Genomic DNA, 18,018 nt, shown 5'->3' with positions numbered 1-18,018 from the left:
TCAAGTGTCTGGGTGCCTGACACCAACGTGGAGACCTGAATTGTGTTCTAACTTCATGGCTTCCACCTGGTCCAGTCCTGGCTGTGGCATGCATTTAGGGGGTGAATTAGCAGATGGAATCTATCTGTGTATCTGTCTGTCTGAGTTTCTGTCTCTCTCTGACTTCCAAATAAAATGAAAACTAGTAAACAAAAAAATTTCAAATAGAACTCTAGAAAGACTTTTTTTTTAACTTTTTTCTTCTTAGCTTTTTCTCTAAGGACCACTGCGCTGTTCCTTTGAACCCGCAGGGAACAGGCACTGCAAGAGAGCTTGGCAGTCTCTGTTAGCAGCCCGCGTTCCCCCGCCGCTGAGAGCTGGGATGCGGAGGGGTGCACTGCTGGTGTGTGAAGGTGATTGCAGCTCTGGTGTCAGGTTCTGGTCTGCTTTCTTTATGGCTGCACATACCCGCCTTGTGTGGGAGCCCGGTTCCTGGGATGACACAGATGGAGCCCGGCGGTGTACACAGCTGCTCCAAGCAGTTCCTGGATTTTGCATCCTGGAAAGTGTATCTTATCTTGAGTTTCTCCTGCCATTCATTCCCTCCCTAGGGAACCTGTGGTGATTACACCTCAGAGCTGGATTCAGACATTAGGAGTCCAAGTATCTTCACTTAACTGAGAAACAAGACGATCAAATCCATTAGCAGGCCCCTGAGAACCCAATTAGTCTACTAGTTAGTAGATTCTAAAGTAATATCATGTTAATATTCCCCAAATGCACTTTCTGATTTTAACAGTGTTCTAATGTGTTTTTTCTCATTAGTATTAAAAAATCTAGGAAGCTAAATAAGCTGTTTGTTTTTTAAATTTCTGACCCAAAACAAAAAAGTATTTTTGTCGTCAGCTCTATGCTCATAGCTCAGTTGTCATTTTACACCTTAATGTAATGGTTAGTGTTTGGTAGAAAAGGGGTCTTTTCAGTGTCTTTGTCTTCATTAAAGAATAGTATTGATGTTAAAGAATGATTTTACCCATCAGAGGCCACATGACACAAACCATCAAACCAGCAGTGATAACTGCTTCCTGGGTAGATGAGAAAGCCTCACTGAGTTCAGCCTGCATAGAAAAAAAGCAGTTTTATATTCATAAAAATCTAGATTTTAGATTCTTTAAGAGAAAGTCTCAGAAGAATAATTTCATTTTTTGTTGGATTCAACAGCTAAAGCTAACAGCACACCAAAGTGAATGCATGGCTAAAATGAATTGTAATTAGCATAATTACATTTATGCAAGTCTTCTAGAGCAGTGCCTCTGAGGTGACCAGTGGAGAAGGACCAGACGTTAAAAATAGCAAACATGCCGTGGAGCCCAAATCACAAGCTCACATTAGTGGCAGTCCTGGCAGCGCCACGGTGCTGCGCGAGCTCTGAACGTTCCTTTGCACTTGCTGAGCCCTCCTCACCATAGGCCGATCACAGTTTGTGGACAGGAGGTCCTTTGTGACCCTGCTTGGAATTGTGTCCTCGGCCATGCTTGAAACTTCCGGACACTCTGGGTATCTTAACCACTCCCTCAGACCCGTTGTGTTGGTTTTTATTCACGTTGTTTGTTCTTAAGTCAAGCTCCTGCTTCCCATCACCGTGCATGGCTTTCCTCCTGTCTTGGTCGAGTGTAGTGACACGCCCTGTCCCCCCTCCCACAGAGAAGAAGCAGTACCGGGAGTCTTACATCAGCGACAACCTGGACCTGGACATGGACCAGCTGGAGAAGCGCTCTCGGGCCAGCGGGAGCAGCGCGGGCAGCGTGAAGCACAAGCGCCTGTCTCGCCACTCCACCGCCAGCCACAGCAGCTCGCACACCTCGGGCATCGAGGCAGACACCAAGCCGCGGGACGCGGGGCCCGAGGACAGCTGTCCCGGCAGCGCCCTGCACCGCAGGCTGAAAACCTGCAGCTCCATGACCAGCCACGGCAGCTCCCACACGTCTGGTGTGGAGAGTGGCGGCAAGGACCGCCTGGAGGAGGACTCCCAGGACGATGGTAATGGCGCCTTCCCGTCCCCGGCCCGCTGCAGCTCTCCCGGCTTTCTCAACTGCCCATCCTGCAGGATCCATGTCAGGGGAGCAGCCGAGTAGCAGTAATAGAGAAGTCTTCCCCAGTGACTTGCCCGACTTGCTTGTGTTGGGCTGTGAACAAAGCGTCCCTCTGGTCATGACCCTTTGAGCCAAAGGGTTGGGTGGGCATGGGTTCTAAGTCTTAGCTGTTCTATGGTGCAGAGGAGAGGTTAGTCCTGCAGTCCTGTCGGTAACAGTATTTCTGAATCCCAGGTGAAATAAGACAGTGGTTAGGACAACAGAATGGGGTGCATGACAGTGACAAAAACATCTTGAACTTCCCCTGGAGGAGGTGAGGCCGTGCCATTGAGTTAATGAGTACATTATTCTGTAAGTGCCTCCCATGTCACCAGAACTACCGGGAGCATAAAAGAAGCAGTGCAGAGCCGATAGGCACTCCCTCCATGTCACAGAGGGAAGAAGAGACCTGTGACCCATGCCAGCCAAACTGGGCATTGGTCTGCCTCGGCTGTGTTCATGTTTTTGCTTTCTCCTGTCTTAAGTAAGTGCTTTGGCTTGCAGGTGTGGGAAGATAGCGACCGTGTTAGGGACAACTGCAGACTGAGTGGGGTCCTGCAGAACTCGTCAGCTCTCAGATCAAATCACTGAAAGCCGGCAGCTGCGGGAAGGGGCAGCTTCACGAGGCGTTTGTTCTGTCATTGTCAACAGGCCTGGCTTTGTGTGAAGCAGATGGCCTGTGCGTCTCAGGAGGTCCTCTGTGTGTCACTGTGTTCTAGCAAGGCTGCAGGTTTTCTTCTTTCTTCTAAGAATAAGGCAGTGTTGTTCATCAGATCCTGGCATTAGGGGATACGCAGCTAACACAGCAACCCTGTGTCAGAGAGAACAAGAAGTGCCTGGTTGAGGGCTGGCCCTTGGAGTTTGCTGTTGAAGAGTCTCATGAGTAAATTCATTTTCAAATCTGAGTAATGACACAACTGCCCCCAGAGTGGGTGTGGATAATGGTGGCAGCTCTCTCCGGGTCATTAAGTGCCTTTCCCTTCTTCTGTGTCAGAAATAGAGATGTTGGTTGATGACCCCAGGGACCTGGAGCCGATGAATGAAGACTCTCTGGAAGTCAGCCCAGACATGTGCATCTATATCACGGAGGACATGCTGGTGTCACGGAAGCTGAATGGACACTCTGGTGAGCTCCCGTGGGACTGGCTCTCCTCTAGTCGGATCCACCTAGGCTGAAAAGCAGGTGCCTCTGAACGCAGAAGGGGTGGGTGGGGCTTCTCCACCATGAGCAGGGCCAGGAGAAGAGACTCCGAATCAGTGCCGTCAGCTACAGGGTCAGGTGCCCGCTGTGAAAGAGAAGGGGACAAGCACCAGCACTGGGAGTCAGCATTTTCTGCTCCCTACATTGTGTGAGGAGCCTTTATTTACTTACTTGCTTCTGCTGCTTAAAAATCAGAGTCCTATGATGTACCTGGAAGGGCCTCATTGTCACAGATGACAGAGAGGACAGTGCTGCGTGTCTAGAAACAGCAGTCAGGCCTCAGGTTAGCACAGTTCCACGCACATACAAGGAGTCTTCACCAAGTTCATGGAAAATGTGCATTAGGAAAAAACTACACAAAGCTTCAAAATCTGTGCACGAAAATCAGCTTACTTTTTCATTGTTCCCACGAGCTGTTTTGATGTCCTCTCACGCACTGTGGAAAGTGGACATCAGAGTGCCCATGGGGAGGGGCAGATAAGGGCTCCCACTCCCCTCCACGGATTTAATGTTGGTTATGGGGTAGGTAGTTTTGTAAATTTTTTTAAAGATTTATTTGAGAGGCAGAGTTACAGAGAGAGAGAGGGAAATACGAGAGAGGTCTTCCACAGGCTGATTCACTCCCCAAATGCTGCAATGGCCAAGCTGGGCGCATCTGAAGCCAGGATCCAGCATCTTCTTCCGGGTCTCCCATGCGAATGCAGTGGCTGAAGCACTTGGTCCATCTTCCACTGCTTTCCCAGGCCATAGCAGAGAGCTGGATTGAAAGTGGAGCAGCCGGGACTCAAATGGCACTCATATGGGATGCTGGCACTGCAGGCAGAGAGAGGCTTGACCTACCACGCCACAGCGCCACCCCTAGTTTTGTAATTTTAACTGGAAACAATGTAATTTATAATGGAAAGCCATTAAAATGATGGCTGTTTCAAAAGACTTATATGCAAAAAAAAAAAAAAAAAAAAGTGTGAGCAGATGCAGACTGTTCTTGAAGCCTGAGCGCAGGTGAGGTGGCAGTGCAGTGAGCCCTTCTGCTGCTTTCCGCTGGGGGTGAGAGTCGACGGCTCGATGTTTTGGGCACCTGGCTCTTGATACCACCTTGCCCGGTGGCAGTCAGGGTCAGGGTTTTGGTGAAGACTGTACAGGCATGGCGGCCACAGACACAGCTGCAGGGAACCCACAAGGAACCATAGCCAGGGCCGTCCAGTGCACAGGTCCACAGGCTCCCCTGAGGGTTTGTTCAGGGGCTTAGTGCTCTATGGAGGATAATGGTCTTTCTAGAGAGAAACCCTCTACTAAGCAGTTCGTACCAGTCCCCAGAACTTGGGCACCACCTGGAAGTTCTTAAACTGTCGACGTGTAAACCCCAAGTGGCTCATCTTTCAGGTCTCAGTTGAAATAATTACTGGAAGTGTAGTGTATACAAGGCACGTAATATCCACGAGGCACATGCTAGACACCCAATTGTTGTGACAATTTATTTATGTATTTGAAAGGCAGAGTTATGGGCGGTGCGAAGGGGGAGAAAGAAAAGATCTTCCATCTGCTGCCTCACTCCACAAATGGCCACAATGTCAAGAGCTGGGCCAATAGGGAGCCAGGAGCCAGGAGCTTCTTCTGGGTCTCCCATGTGGGTGCAGGGGCCCAAGCACTTGGGCCATCCTCCGCTGCTTTCCTAGGTGTATTAGCAGGGAGTGGGATCAGAAGTGGAGCAGCTGGGACTCGAACCAGCGCTGATAAGGAATGCCACCGGCACAGCAAGCAGCGGCTTCACGGGCTACACCACAGCACCGGCCCCATTGAGAGACATTTCTAAAGAGTTAAGGGAGAGAACACAAAAAGTCATTTCTGCCGACCACGAGCAGTTGGACAAGAATCTATCCCCGGGTTCGTTCTTTGATCCGGGATGTCCCTGAGGCGCTGTGCGCCCTTCTGGATCTCGAGCTTGACCTGCTCACGTGCTTCGTCATCAGCCAGAAGCGTTGCCACGCTGGTTGCTCACAGCCGCAGTTCTTGTCCGCACCTCACCTGTGAGACTGTCTTTGGGTAGGGGAGGGTGCTTCACCCGCATGCCACACGGTTACAGAGGAAAGCGTGTGTCAGCCTGGATTTTTGTTTGTGAAAATTTACTCTGCCCTGAGCGCTGAGGTGATGCAGACCTGGTTGCTAGTCTTACCTTGGTCTCTTTCTGGTGGGATCCTTGCCACTGTGTCCCTGTCCGTCAAGAAGAGACCCCACCCCTTTTCGTGCATTCAAACTCTCATGAATGGGTGCTGTGCTCAGCCCCATTTTATAGCAGCAGGAGCCTGAGACACTGGAAGGCCAGCTAGCCTGCCAGAACATGTGGTGATTTGTGGTGCGGGCCACGGTCCAGCCCAGGTCTGTCTCACTCCCGAGGCCAGAGCCCCGGTCCTGTCCTCCACACATCCACACACAACGAAACTGTTCTGCTGGGGCAAACTGAATGCCAGAGAAAACCACAAAGGCTGGGAAGGGAGGCTTTGAGCTGCAGTAAGGAGACGCCTACCGTCATTGTCCGTATTTCTGACTCCACGGGATTCACACTCGAAACCCCGTCCTCGGCTCTGATGCCCCATTTCCGCACTGCACTCTGTTTCCTGGAAAGAATGTACCGTCCTGGCTGTCCAGCACCTGAGACAGTTTCTCAGTGGTTTCTCAGTGCTGATAGTCGCTCATGTCAGAATACATGGCAGGAGGAGCCAGCGGTGTGATGCAGCGGGTTAAGCCGCTGCTCACGAAGCCACCATCTTATATCCAGATGCCCATTGGAGTGCCCATATGAGTTCTGGCTGCTCTGTTTCCGATCTTGCTCCCTGCTAATGTGCTTGGAAAGGCAGCAGAGGATGGCCCAAGTGCTTGATCCCCTGCCACCTACTTGGAAGACCAGGATGGAGTTTCTGGCTCCTGGCTTCTCCCAGCTCAGACCCGGGTATTGTGATCATTTGGGGAGTGAACCATTGGATGGAAGACATCTGTGTCTCACTCTGCCTTTTTAATAAATAAGTCATTCTTTACAAAAGAGGGAGAGAATATGTGGCAAGAGGTATGGCTAACTTGATACATTCATTGTGTTTTCCTCTGGTTTATCTCAGGGTTGATTGTGAAAGAAATCGGTTCTTCCACCTCCAGCTCGTCAGAAACCGTGGTGAAACTCCGGGGCCAGAGCACCGATTCCCTTCCACAGGTACTGAAGAAACTGGGCATTTTAAATTAGGAGCTGCAGTTACAGGCAACTGTACATAACCACTCACATTTATTATGTTTATACAAGTGAGTGAAAGTTAAAAACCTTCAACAAAGGATTCTAACTAGGAACAAAAATTCTAGTTGTGTTATCAGTTTGTTTGCATTTTATTTGCTAGTTCCACTTCTGTGTGAGTTGATTTTTATTTGGATGTATCACATACTTGGTTCCGTATTGCACATAGGTGGAAGCCAGTGTGCATGTGTGCATGCAAGTGTGGGGGTGTCCGCATGGGCTCACTGACCTGGACCTGGGAAGTCATCATCTCGCCCCGTGTGTCGTGGCAGACCACACGCTGGTCATTGCATTCAGGATGGACTTTCTAAGTGTGCTGAGCTGAAGCGTTTGAAGAGCTGCGATGGCGGTTAAACTGTCACGGCGTCAAACACTAAGATCCAAGACCCTGAACTCGTGGTTTCAGGCTTGGGCCTAGCCTGCCGCTGACGTGTGCCTCCCTGCACCTCCCTGCGTGGACTCTATCTGTGTCCTGTTGATGTAGTTCTCTTTACTTCCTTCTTCATCTTGCATCCTGGCCCTCTCCATCCCCTGCTTTTTAAACCCTCCCCCCTTCTTTTCTCAACTGCCCTTCCTTTCTCTTGCTTCCGTTGAGGTAACCATAGTATGAAAACGATGCTTATTAAACACATTCCTGAAAACTTGAGTCATCCCTGGAGCTGTGTGTGCAGCGTGGCGGACCATGGTGAGAGGTCCTGTGCCGCACTGCTGGACCCGCCCCAGCCCTGCCACTCAGCAGTGCCCCCCCACCCCAGGCCAGCACTGCTCCTGGGCACAGCCGAAACTCACATTCCACAGCCGCACCACGCGTGCCTCGAGGGTTTGTGGAGCTGACCAGGTGGTCCTGGGTGTGAAACCCAGCTGGAGCCTGCGAGGACTGCAGCCAGGCTTATGAGCAGTCGTCGTGGGCAGGGGTGTCACCCAGGCGGGAAACGTCCTGCTAAAGTGTCCTCCTGAAAGTGCTGCTGGCCGGCGCCGTGGCTCACTAGGCTAATCCTCTGCCTTGCCGCACCAGCACACTGGGTTCTAGTCCCGGTCAGGGCACCAGATTCTGTCCCGGTTGCCCCTCTTCCAGGCCAGCTCTCTGCTGTGGCCCAGGAGTACAGTGGAGGATGGCCCAGGTCCTTGGGCCCTGTACCCCATGGGAGACCAGGATAAGTACCTGGCTCCTGCCATCAGATCAGCGCGGTGCTCCGGCCGCGGCGGCCATTGGAGGGTGAACCAACGGCAAAAGGAAGACCTTTCTCTCTGTCTCTCTCTCTCACTGTCCACTCTGCCTGTCAAAAAAATAAAAAATAAATAAATAAATAAAAAGTGTTGCTTCTAGCAAAAGTGTGTGAAGCAGCAGACGTTGGAGACAGGACGCTCGCTTTATCAATGACGCATTAACTGCCTTTGCTGCATGTAATGATCTGAACCACTCTTCAACCTGGGACCTCCCCCAGGACGGCCTCCCGCGATGCTGAGTCCCAGCATCTGCCTCAGCCTGGCTGGAGCATTTGGCAGCCCCTCACCTCCTGGGGGCTCAGGCGCTGCCCTGTGGTCCTGGTGTTGCCTCCCCAGCCCTTTCATACCAGCAACACTGTATTCTGCCCAAGGATTCTGGCTTTTAGAGAAATAATTTCTCACACTGTGTTGCTTGTGTAACAGTTGTTTTGTTTTCCCATTTTTTCTTAAAATAGCAGCAAACGTTAGCATGAGAGTGTAGACTGACTCGCCATATCCTAGTGAAAAAATAAACAATATCTTTGCGTGCTCGGCAGAGTTGGGTTCCTCTTGTGTTTGCATCCTTAAAATGGAGAATAATAGCACCCGTCTCCCCGAGCTGTTAGAATGATTAAATGAGTTAATACATGCTGAGTGTTGACACCGGGGCCTGGCACATGGTACACATTTGGTGCTGCTTGTGTTGGGGGTGGTGTTGATGCCTGTCGCCACAGGGGCCCGCAGACCAGCACTTTGCAACATGCAGGGACTCCGTCACCTCTCACAGCACCCTGGCCAGCCTTGCAGGGCAGGTACACCACCCTCTCACTTGAGTCTGTTCTTTTAAGCGCCTCAATCTCCCCTTATTTTGCAGACTGTATGTCGAAAGCCAAAGACGTCCACTGACCGACATAGCTTGAGCCTGGATGACATCAGACTTTACCAGAAAGACTTCTTGCGCATCGCAGGTCTGTGTCAGGACACTGCTCAGAGCTACACCTTTGGATGTGGCCATGAACTTGATGAGGAAGGCCTCTATTGCAACAGCTGCTTGGCCCAGCAGTGCGTCAACATCCAAGATGCTTTTCCAGTCAAAAGAACCAGCAAGTACTTTTCTCTGGATCTCACTCATGATGAGGTTCCGGAGTTTGTTGTGTGAAGCCCACGTGCAGGCAGCCTGCTGTTGGCCAGAGGCTGTGGGAGCCTCTTGGGTTCTTTACATATTACTTGTGCCATATCTTCTTCACCCCAGACAGCTCTTTCTTTATAATATTTGTGATGGAAGCAAAAGCCTTGGGACGATTGCACTTTAAGTATTATGCAGAAGTAGAAGAACCACAGAGAATGTGCAGCAAGACAAGTCAAGTGCCAGAAGTTTATTGATCCTTGGGAAGGAAATGTGCTTTGCTGGTTACCAAGCCTTCAGACTGCAGAACCGTGGTGTGCTTTCTCGTTAGCTGCTTTCGAGTTCAGTACACGTAGCATCATGGTTTTTATCACGTGAGAAGTGGTGTTTTATTTGCACGTTATTTTACACCGCTCCCTCATGAAATAAACGCTCATGGTTTGGGGAGAAGAGCGAGAAGGTTCTCTCTTCTAACAGAGAGGCTGTCGCCTAGGACACAACCATGGCTGCCTCACTGAGGCTGTCCCAGAGTGAACACTAATAACCAAGTGATCAAAATCACGTGGTTCTAGAAAGCCAAAGATCTGTGCATAACGGAAGTGACTGCTCAGAGACAGGAAGACGTGAATGAAGCAGGAAGTCAAGACTGCATGCTGGGATGCCTTGGGACTCCCTCCAGCCTGGGCAGGGCCATGTCCTCCTGTTTGCCCCTCTAGAAACTTCTAGAATTCAGTTCAGTTCCTCATCCAAGTAACAGATCAGTTGTGTTATGACATGATGAGTTTTGTGGAGTTTGCAAAACCGGTGTCTGTTAAAGTTATGGAAATGTCTTAGAAAATGTTTGGGCTTGGTGATATTTTGTTTATTTTAATTATCAGGAACAAATTATGTTAATACTAGTTTCTGCTTAACCAAAATACCCTAATTGTATGTATACGTTATAAGCATATAACTACATGGGATTGTGTGTGCTGAGGTGTGTTTAGGCTTATGAACTCTTCATTTTAGCTTCCGTGCTGGTCGTGTTTACGTGGGATCCCTGTTTAATATTAAGGCTTCGTTGCTGAGTGAATGATACGTACAGACAATCAGTTGATAGCTGTAGAGCTGGAATGGCTGTTCCCTCCTGTGCCTTTGGCCATGATTCTCAACCCTGATTGCATAATAGAGTTATGTGGGGATCTTTTGAAAAGATAACAGAGTCGGGGTCTCACCCCAGACCAATTAAGTCAGTCTCGTGGTGGGGCCCAGGTGGAACTGCCTTTGCTCTCAGAGTGCTCCAGATGGAGCTGACCTCAGCAGGGGTGGAAACCGCTGACCCGAGGGTGTTTGCTCATGAATTCTGAAGCACACGTGCCGCGGAGATGCTGGTGTGAGAAGGGCCGATGTTGAGACAGCTCCTGGTGTGTGCTTTCGGACACGGAATGAAATGCAGCTGGGACAAGGAGTCCATCGCCCTTTGATGTACAGTGAAACAGTGTTGCTCGCACTTCAGGATGAGAACTGCACAGCACAACGTCTTTCTATGAGGTGTTTTTAATGATTTAGTATTTTACAGCATTTGTTTACCATATTTTGATATACCATTTTTTCTATCTGCCAGGTTTTAGTAAAAGAAGAAGTATATATTATTTTCTAAGGAAACAGTCATATTTTTGTACAAAACTGTGTTTTCAAGTAACAGAGAATTAGATATCGTGCACAGCAGAACGTAAGCAGTGTTACCCGTGGCTGGGAGTCAGTACTGCAGCCAGCAGAGACCATGAGCGTGTCCCGGGCTGCCCTCCTGTGTGGGGCACAGTGGCCCGTGAGCCCCATGCAGCTGGTTTCACCTGACACTTTAATTTTTTTAAAAAAGTCCTGTGGAGTCCTATGGTCATGAAATTATTTTGCTTTTTTCAAAGGCTTTAAAAGAACCAAAGTTCCAGATTTCAGAATGTATTTTTTTAAAAAAGTATCTCAGTCTCTGGCTGAAAGAATGAAGGGATCATCTAATGACCGTTCCACTCAGAGGTCCTTGAGTAATCCACGAATCCTGGTGAGCTTTGTACGCTGACAAGCCCAGCCCCGTCACCGTGCAGTGCATTTCCTTAGCCCGCAGTGTCTCTAGCAAAAAACCTAAAAAAAGACAATTAAGCAGGTGACGCTTTATACTTTATTTTCTCTCTACTTCAGCCAGAATCAGGTCTTCAGGGTTTCGCCGGCATGGTTGGTGGTTTTGCACACCCTGTTTGTAATTGAGTTCATGAATAGTCTTGTGGGTTTTCAAAAATGAAATGCAGTAAGGAACAGTTTCACTTTTTGATCCACTGCTTGCAGCAGAATTACATATATATATATATGTACACACAAACACTTATATAACTTATGTGTGTGTGTGTGTATATATGTATGGAAATTCACTTTGAATAATCTACATTTTTGTATTTGGAAATTATTTGAAGAAATAAAGGCAAAGTGTGAAGCTGTTATTTATTCTGCATTTGTTACATTTTCCCCGCGTGGTACTGCCGCCCTGCACAGCCACATTCGTATTTGCAACGGTGAGCTTTATATCCACACAGACTGTAAATAATCCTTTCTGTGAAAGGATCAGCGTATCAGGATCATACCAAAAGTATGTTTAAAAAAAACTGCATTCTTTTGTAATTATTTCTTATAGGTGTTTCATGGTAAGATTAGAGGTCAATAAAGTTTCTTTTTTTTTTTCTGCCTCTCAAGAGTCTTTTGTTACGAGCATTCATACATGAAACAAGAAGCATTTAGGATGGAATTTACTTTCATTGTGCTCTTCCTCCCTATAATGGAACACATTACAGAACAACCTAAAAGTGCCGTGTGATGGAACTCCCCGCAGAGCAGCCCGTGTAGTGGTGCTGGTGCTGAGAGCCAACGCCCACTGATGGCCACGTTCCAGGCCCGGCCCAGGCTGTCAGACCCGCACGTGTTAGCTCGCTTCATCCTCACAGTCCAGAAAGGCAAATGCTGTCCCATTCTCAAGGTAGAGGGCAAGAAACCAGGGCCGGCCCTTGCAGTCTCAAATTACAGGGCTGAAAGGACTCTTTAACGAATTATATTTTTAATTAAAATACTTAAAACACCCATCATGGGAGTGTTGGTTTTGATTTCAAAACACTAAGTGGCTGTGTTTGCATTCGGGAGGCTGGATGGGAGGGGGGGAGGAGGGGGGTCCCGTGACCCAGAGGGAAGAGCGTGGAGCCAGGAGTCTGCTTGGGATTCTGAGAAGCCCCAGCTCTTCCCAAAGGGAACCCCATTGCCTTTGCCAGCTTTCTTGTCTGTAATCTAAGGGACAGGAATTCAGCAGACACTTCAGTGAATTCAGTAAGCGGACAGGTGTACCACGTTGATGACCAGGGTCAGGGAAAGGAGGCTTTTTAAATCTAACAGACGTTTAACTTTACACTAGAGCCATTTGGCCTTCTGGAAGCCTATCGTCCAGAGCGAAAGTGCTCTAGTTGGGAGCTACTCCGGAATTTTACAGAGTGCCTGGTGATGTGTAGGCTGGTGCCAGGGGAGGGAAATACCTGATCAGCTGGGGTGTGTCAGGTGTCAACGCACCTTGCGTCCTTGGCTCCGCCTTTGCAGCAGCTGTGGCCCTCACGGCACAGCTGAGGAGACTGTTAAACTTGCCCGTGATGTTCCAGCCAGAGAGAGGTAGAGCAGAGTTCGAAACCCAAATCCAACTCAAAGCTTTCTCTTTTCTGCTGCTTACGCCATGTTATCCACTGCCTTGAGATAGGACTCAGAACCTAACGAGCAAGACAGATCGCACGTTGAGAGTGTGGTAGATGAAATGGATTGGCTCGGGGTGGTTTGAGCAGCCACTGTGTGTCAGACGTGTACGAGCAAGACGTGTAGTACGGGTGTTCCTCTGGCACTGAGGCGTTGAAGGCCTGGGCCAGGTGGGGAGTGAGAGACGGGAAGATCAGAGAAGGTTTTGCTGGAGAAAAGAGCCTTTGATGGCGCCTCATGGCATGGTGGGGTGAGGGACAGGCTGTCCAGGGCAAGGCGTGATAGGGACCCGCCTGGATTTCAGGGCGCATTTTTCACTTTAGCACTCAATGTCCAGCCTAGACATGAAAGGCCTTGGGTGCCCGGATGAGGACGCCGAGTGTCTTTCTACACAGCAGGGCAGCACTGAGGGGCTGCAAAGGAAAGACATGTCTTTGGAGTTGCAGAGAAATAATGGGTCAGTGCTCACAGAAGGTTGCAAGGAATCAGTGAGAGCCAAGAGGGGACAAGGGTCTCAACCAGGGGGGTGGCAGCAGGGAGAAAAGCAAAGATCCAACAGCTATGTAGGGAGGGGGATGGGAGACCTGTGCTGTGTGTCACATACACAGGTTGTCATCCCCTAAACTGTAAGGAAAAGCAGGCGATTTTCCTGTGCTTGGCAAAGACCTTGGGAAGACGAGGGTTAGCTACCACTGTATGTTGTGAATTACGGTCTGCGTGAATACTTGGAACATTAAAAATTGGCACTGTGGACGTCAGGGCTGGAGCCTGTAGACTGCACAATAGAATGACCTGGTGGGGTTAAAATGACAATGTCCGGTGCCCTGCCAAGAGCGCCTGATTTGTTTGGGTGCAGGGTGGCTCCGCAAGTGACACTGATGTGCACCAGGGTTGTCACCTCCTGGTTGAGAGCTGGGCCTGAGGAACAGCCCAGCCGGGCTCTCTGCCCCTGCACCTGTGTGATCCACTCTTGGGTGGGCTGGGCCTGTGGCAGATCTGCACACATTGTACTTGCTAACAGTGGCATTGTTTTCTTTTGTCAGTGAAACTGTCAGAAAATGGCGGCGTTGTCCGCGTGACGGTCTCAGGAAGTCTGAGGGCACCCATTCTAGAGAGGAGGGTGTTCCATGCCTGTGACTGGCTCGGTCAGAGGTGGGGGTTCTGTGAGTTTTCGAGTCGCCTCGCTGTCACGGTTTTATTGGCCTCATCCTCCCCCCGATGTTGTACGCAGGTGGATCCCCACATGGAGGTCTCATGAAGATAAGTCAGCCGAATGCCCCCCTCTGATGCCTCAGACGTGCGTTTTGAGTTGGTGGAGGATCCAGTCCCCTGCAAAGGCCTGCTCAGCCGCTGTGAAGCACTGTAGGTGATGAAGTTACAGACTCTCGAGATCCATCGAAGGGCGGTACACACGACCTGGCTATAATTAACCGACTCAGTACTTAAGGTGGGCGTTTTCCCATGTGCTGCCAACTGCCATCAGCTGAGGTCTCCTCCATTTATTACTGTCATTACTGCAGGAGACGGATTTCCCAAGAACAGACAGTTCCCAACCCAGGAAGGAATCATGTTCCACGTTTGCTTCTAAATTGGTTGGTTGACATTTACAACACACGTCCCCAGCTCCCCTAAGTAGCCCACAAATGCCTGTAAGGCAGGGATATTATTAGAGATGATTCTTCTGTGCATCCTTAACCGTCTGTCAAAGAAGAGGCCCACGGGGTAGATGAGGTAGGTAGAGTCACCCCACAACCAGAGCTGGTAACACCTCCTCCTCCCCTTGGACTGACAGCTCAGTCTCCGGGGAGGAGGATGTCTACTTCTCCTCGTACTTCCTTGTCCCACTATAACGAGAGGAGAACAAAGCTTTAGGCCAGCCGGGCACTGTATGCCAGTTTCTACCCTGGAGTTCCAGTGTTACAGGCCTGTGTATCTCCATCTTCATTCTAGATTCTTGACTTGAGAAGGATTCAAAGCCGAGGCGTAAATGCAGTGTACGAATGAGAGCAGGGTTTATTTGAAAGAGTGAATATACACACCTGAACGTGGGCCACCCCACACAGATGCTGTGATGAGTGGGCCAGAGAGTTGCCTATGAGAAGGGGGGGGGGGGGGAGGAGGCCAGAGAAGAAGCCATAGGCTTGTTCAAGAACAAAGCCCCCCTACCATGTTATCCGTCTCTTTCATGAGCTAGGGGGTGCTCTAATTGAATATACAAACAGAGTGAAGCATATTATGTGATGGGTTTGGTGGGGGTCTCATGGAGCCCCTAGAGTTTAACTTCCACATGGCCATGGTGTCTTCTCCTTTCTGGTCCCGGAAGTGATGGAGGGGCATCATGGGAAAGTGGGTGTAAGGAGGCAAAGATACAATGCAGAGCTGGCAGAAATTCTAGCTCACTCCTGCCTGCCGAGTTCCGTATCACCAGGACAGATGCTTCTCCTCATCCACACCCAAGACCCTAGGACACAGCTGCTTTGTGCTGCTCTGCCATCAGCAAGCTGGAACAAGATCCTGCTGATCAGCAGAGGTGGGAGGAAGAGGCTGGGTGTAGGAGCTGCCCTGTAAGAAGCAGAAGGCCAAGCTCTGCTCTTGCTCCACCCCAGAAGTGTGAGAATAAAATGCTTTGAGCCACAAGTTAAGGAGCCTATGTGCAACACCCACGTGAAAGTGTAAGACCAAAGGTCCACCGAAGGATTTAAAAGATGGCCTAAAGAAACTGACAGGCCCTGTTCCTGAAGGGGCAGATGGAGTAATACAAATGGCCACGTTTCCCATCAATTCCTAACTAAGTTCTGACTGATAGATCTATTTTCAGCCATGATGGGTGCTATGGAGACTAGTTTTATCCTCCCGTCGTAAATAACTCAAATAAACTGCAAATAAATGTGTTTGTAGCTACCTGGCAACGGGCAGAGAAACAAACAAGGTGGCCATTGTCATGGTCCCCCCATCTCACTGGGGACAGTTTCCAGGCCACCACACAGAGAGGAGGGATCTGAATGGTCCCAGTGGTCTCCCTGGATTGAGAAGGCAAAGTTGAGAATTTCAGCTGACCAGGCTGGATGCATTTCACAGGGCAGGGGCCAGCATTGTGGCACAGCAGTGTAAAGTCACTGCCTCTTGTGACAAGGGTATCCCATATTGGAGTGTTGGTTTGAATCCTGCCTGCTCCGCTTCTGATCCAGCTTCCTGCCAATACACCTGGGAAGGCAGTGCATGGTGGCCCAAATACCTGGGCCCCTGCCACCCATGTAGGAGACCTGGATGGAGTTCCAGACTCCTGACTTCACATGCCCAGGCCTGGCTGTTGCAATGATTTTTCGAGTGAATCAGGGGATGAAAGTGTCTCTCTGTGTGTGTGTGTCTGTCTTTCTCTCTGTCACTCCGCCTTTCAAATAAATTAAATAAATGTTAGAGTTCACAGGGTAGAGAGCCAGAGAAAGGAAGAGAGTTGCACAGAAAGAAGGCCTTGGAGATCAGAAGGCTGGCTGTGTGCAGCTGAGTACTGGTGAGCAGATCACCGTGTGGTGAGGATCTCCAAGGCTGGGAGAAAACCACAAGAAAGGAGCAGCATCGATTACTCAGAAGGGGTGAAGGCTCTTGAAAAAGTTTATGAAAAATGCATATTATGGGAAAAAAGCTATGCATAGATTCCAAAAATACTGTCTTTTTTTTTTTTTTTTTCGCGGACTCGTTTATTGGGTGGCGGGCGGGGCTCGGTCCTTCTTGGCGGCTGCCTTGCGCTTGGCGGCCGCCTTGCGCATGGCGGCCAGCACGCTGCTCAGCTCCTCGCGCTTCCTCTTGGCGCGGATGTGCGTGCCCACCCTCTTCTTGATGAACTTGAGTGCCCGTTTGTCCTTGGAGACCTTGAGCAGCTCCATGGCGCGGTGCTCGTAGGGGGCGAAGCCGCACACCTCCTGGATCATGTCCCGCACGAACTTGGTGTGCTTGGTGAGGCGCCCGTGCCGGCGGCTGTGCCTCGGCTTGCTCACGTTCTTGGTCACCTTGTGGCCTTTGTTGAGGCCCACGGCCATGGGGTAGCGCAGGGCCATGGCTGCAGCTTTCCGATGGCGGCCGGGGCGGAAGGACTCCAAAAATATTTTCTACCAATATAAGCTTTTCTTTTTTATTATTATTTGAAAGGCAGAGTTAGAGAAAGGCAGATGTAGAGAGGGAGAGAGAACGAAAGGTCTTCCATCCAGTGGTTCACTCCCCAAATGGACGTAATGGCCGGAGCTGGGACAATCCAAAGCCAGGAGCCAGGAGCTTCTTCTGGGTCTCCCATGTGGGTGGGAGGACTCGGGCCATCTTGTACTGCTTTCCCAGGCCATAGCAGAGAGCTGGATTGGAAGTGGAACAGCCAGGACTGGAACTGGTGCCCCTATGGGATGAGTACTGCAGGAGGCAGCTTTACCTGCTACACCACAGCTCTGGCCCCATATAAACTTAGCTTTTAATTCCATTTTCCACAAACTTTGTGAAGTACTCTCCTATTGCCAAAGGTTGCCATGCTCCCATCTAAGAAAGCTCTAAAACTAGCCTTTTAAAAATATTGAAAGAAAAGTACCATCAATTTAGAATTCTATACCAAGCAAAAATGTCCTTAAAAAACAAAGGTGAAATAAAGCATTTTTCAGGCACACAAAAGCTGAATTCAACACTGAAGATCTGCAGGACAAATGTTAATGGAAGTCTTTCAGGAAATCTACACAAAGAATGGAGTTAAATATGGATTTATGGATAAATATAGTTTTTTATATTTTAAATATCTTTACTATTTAAAGCCAAAATAAAAACAATGATTGTGGAGTTTATGACCTACATAAAAGATAAAATGCCTGACCATGATAGCATAATGAGCAGGAAAGGGAAATTCAAGTTTACTTTGCTAAGCTACTCACGCTGTGTTTGAAGCAGTGTAATGAACCATGATAACTTCAAAATATACACTATAAACTGTAAAGCAAACATTAAAAAAATCCATAAACAAGAGGTGTAAGAGATAAAAATGGAATAATACAATTTACTAAACCCAAAGAAAACAGGAATAAAAGGGTCAAAGGATATATAGAACAAGTGAAAAAAACAAATGGGAAGTTGACACACTTATTTTTTAATCAATATATTTTACTTGTTTATTTGAAAGGCAAGTAGCTGGAGAGAGACGGGGGCAGGGAGAGGGCTTCGTTGTGCTGCTGTACTCCCCCATACGTCTACAGCAGCCAAAGCCCAGGCGAGCTCTGCAGCATGAGTGGCAGGGACTCGGTCCCTGGAGCCGCCGTCTTCTGCCTCCCAGGGTCGCCTTCTCAAGAAGCTGGATTGGAAGCAGAGTAGCCAGGAC

General features: G+C 49.3%; 2 protein-coding genes across 3 annotated transcripts in view; one reads left to right on the top strand and one right to left on the bottom strand.

Annotated features, from left to right (window-relative positions):
- Positions 1-11,635, top strand: part of FRMD6 (FERM domain containing 6) — an 80,584-nt gene extending 68,949 nt beyond the window's left edge. For both annotated transcript variants that reach the window (XM_051822842.2, XM_051822841.2), the window contains exons 11-14: positions 1,684-2,019; positions 3,106-3,237; positions 6,423-6,514; positions 8,670-11,635. In XM_051822842.2, the coding sequence (XP_051678802.1) occupies positions 1,684-2,019; positions 3,106-3,237; positions 6,423-6,514; positions 8,670-8,954 (845 nt within the window). In that variant the 3' untranslated portion in view covers positions 8,955-11,635. The remainder of the gene's footprint in view (positions 1-1,683; positions 2,020-3,105; positions 3,238-6,422; positions 6,515-8,669) is intronic.
- A 4,709-nt stretch (positions 11,636-16,344) lies between these two features.
- Positions 16,345-17,757, bottom strand: LOC100348796 (large ribosomal subunit protein eL36). The gene has a single exon (XM_070053671.1). It carries the CDS (start codon positions 16,727-16,729, stop codon positions 16,373-16,375), a length of 357 nt encoding a protein of 118 aa, XP_069909772.1. The 5' UTR covers positions 16,730-17,757; the 3' UTR covers positions 16,345-16,372.
- Positions 17,758-18,018: the final 261 nt, after the last annotated feature.

This window comes from Oryctolagus cuniculus, chromosome 12 (genome assembly GCF_964237555.1).
Source record: "Oryctolagus cuniculus chromosome 12, mOryCun1.1, whole genome shotgun sequence".
Taxonomy (NCBI): domain Eukaryota; kingdom Metazoa; phylum Chordata; class Mammalia; order Lagomorpha; family Leporidae; genus Oryctolagus; species Oryctolagus cuniculus.
Note: the sequence above shows the minus strand (reverse complement) of the source record. Positions and strands in the feature narration are given on the sequence as shown.

What these genes read in the sequence shown, in the direction of transcription:
- LOC100348796 (XM_070053671.1), bottom strand. Translation starts at nt 16,729, where the DNA reads ATGGCCCTGCGCTACCCCATGGCCGTGGGCCTCAACAAAGGCCACAAG.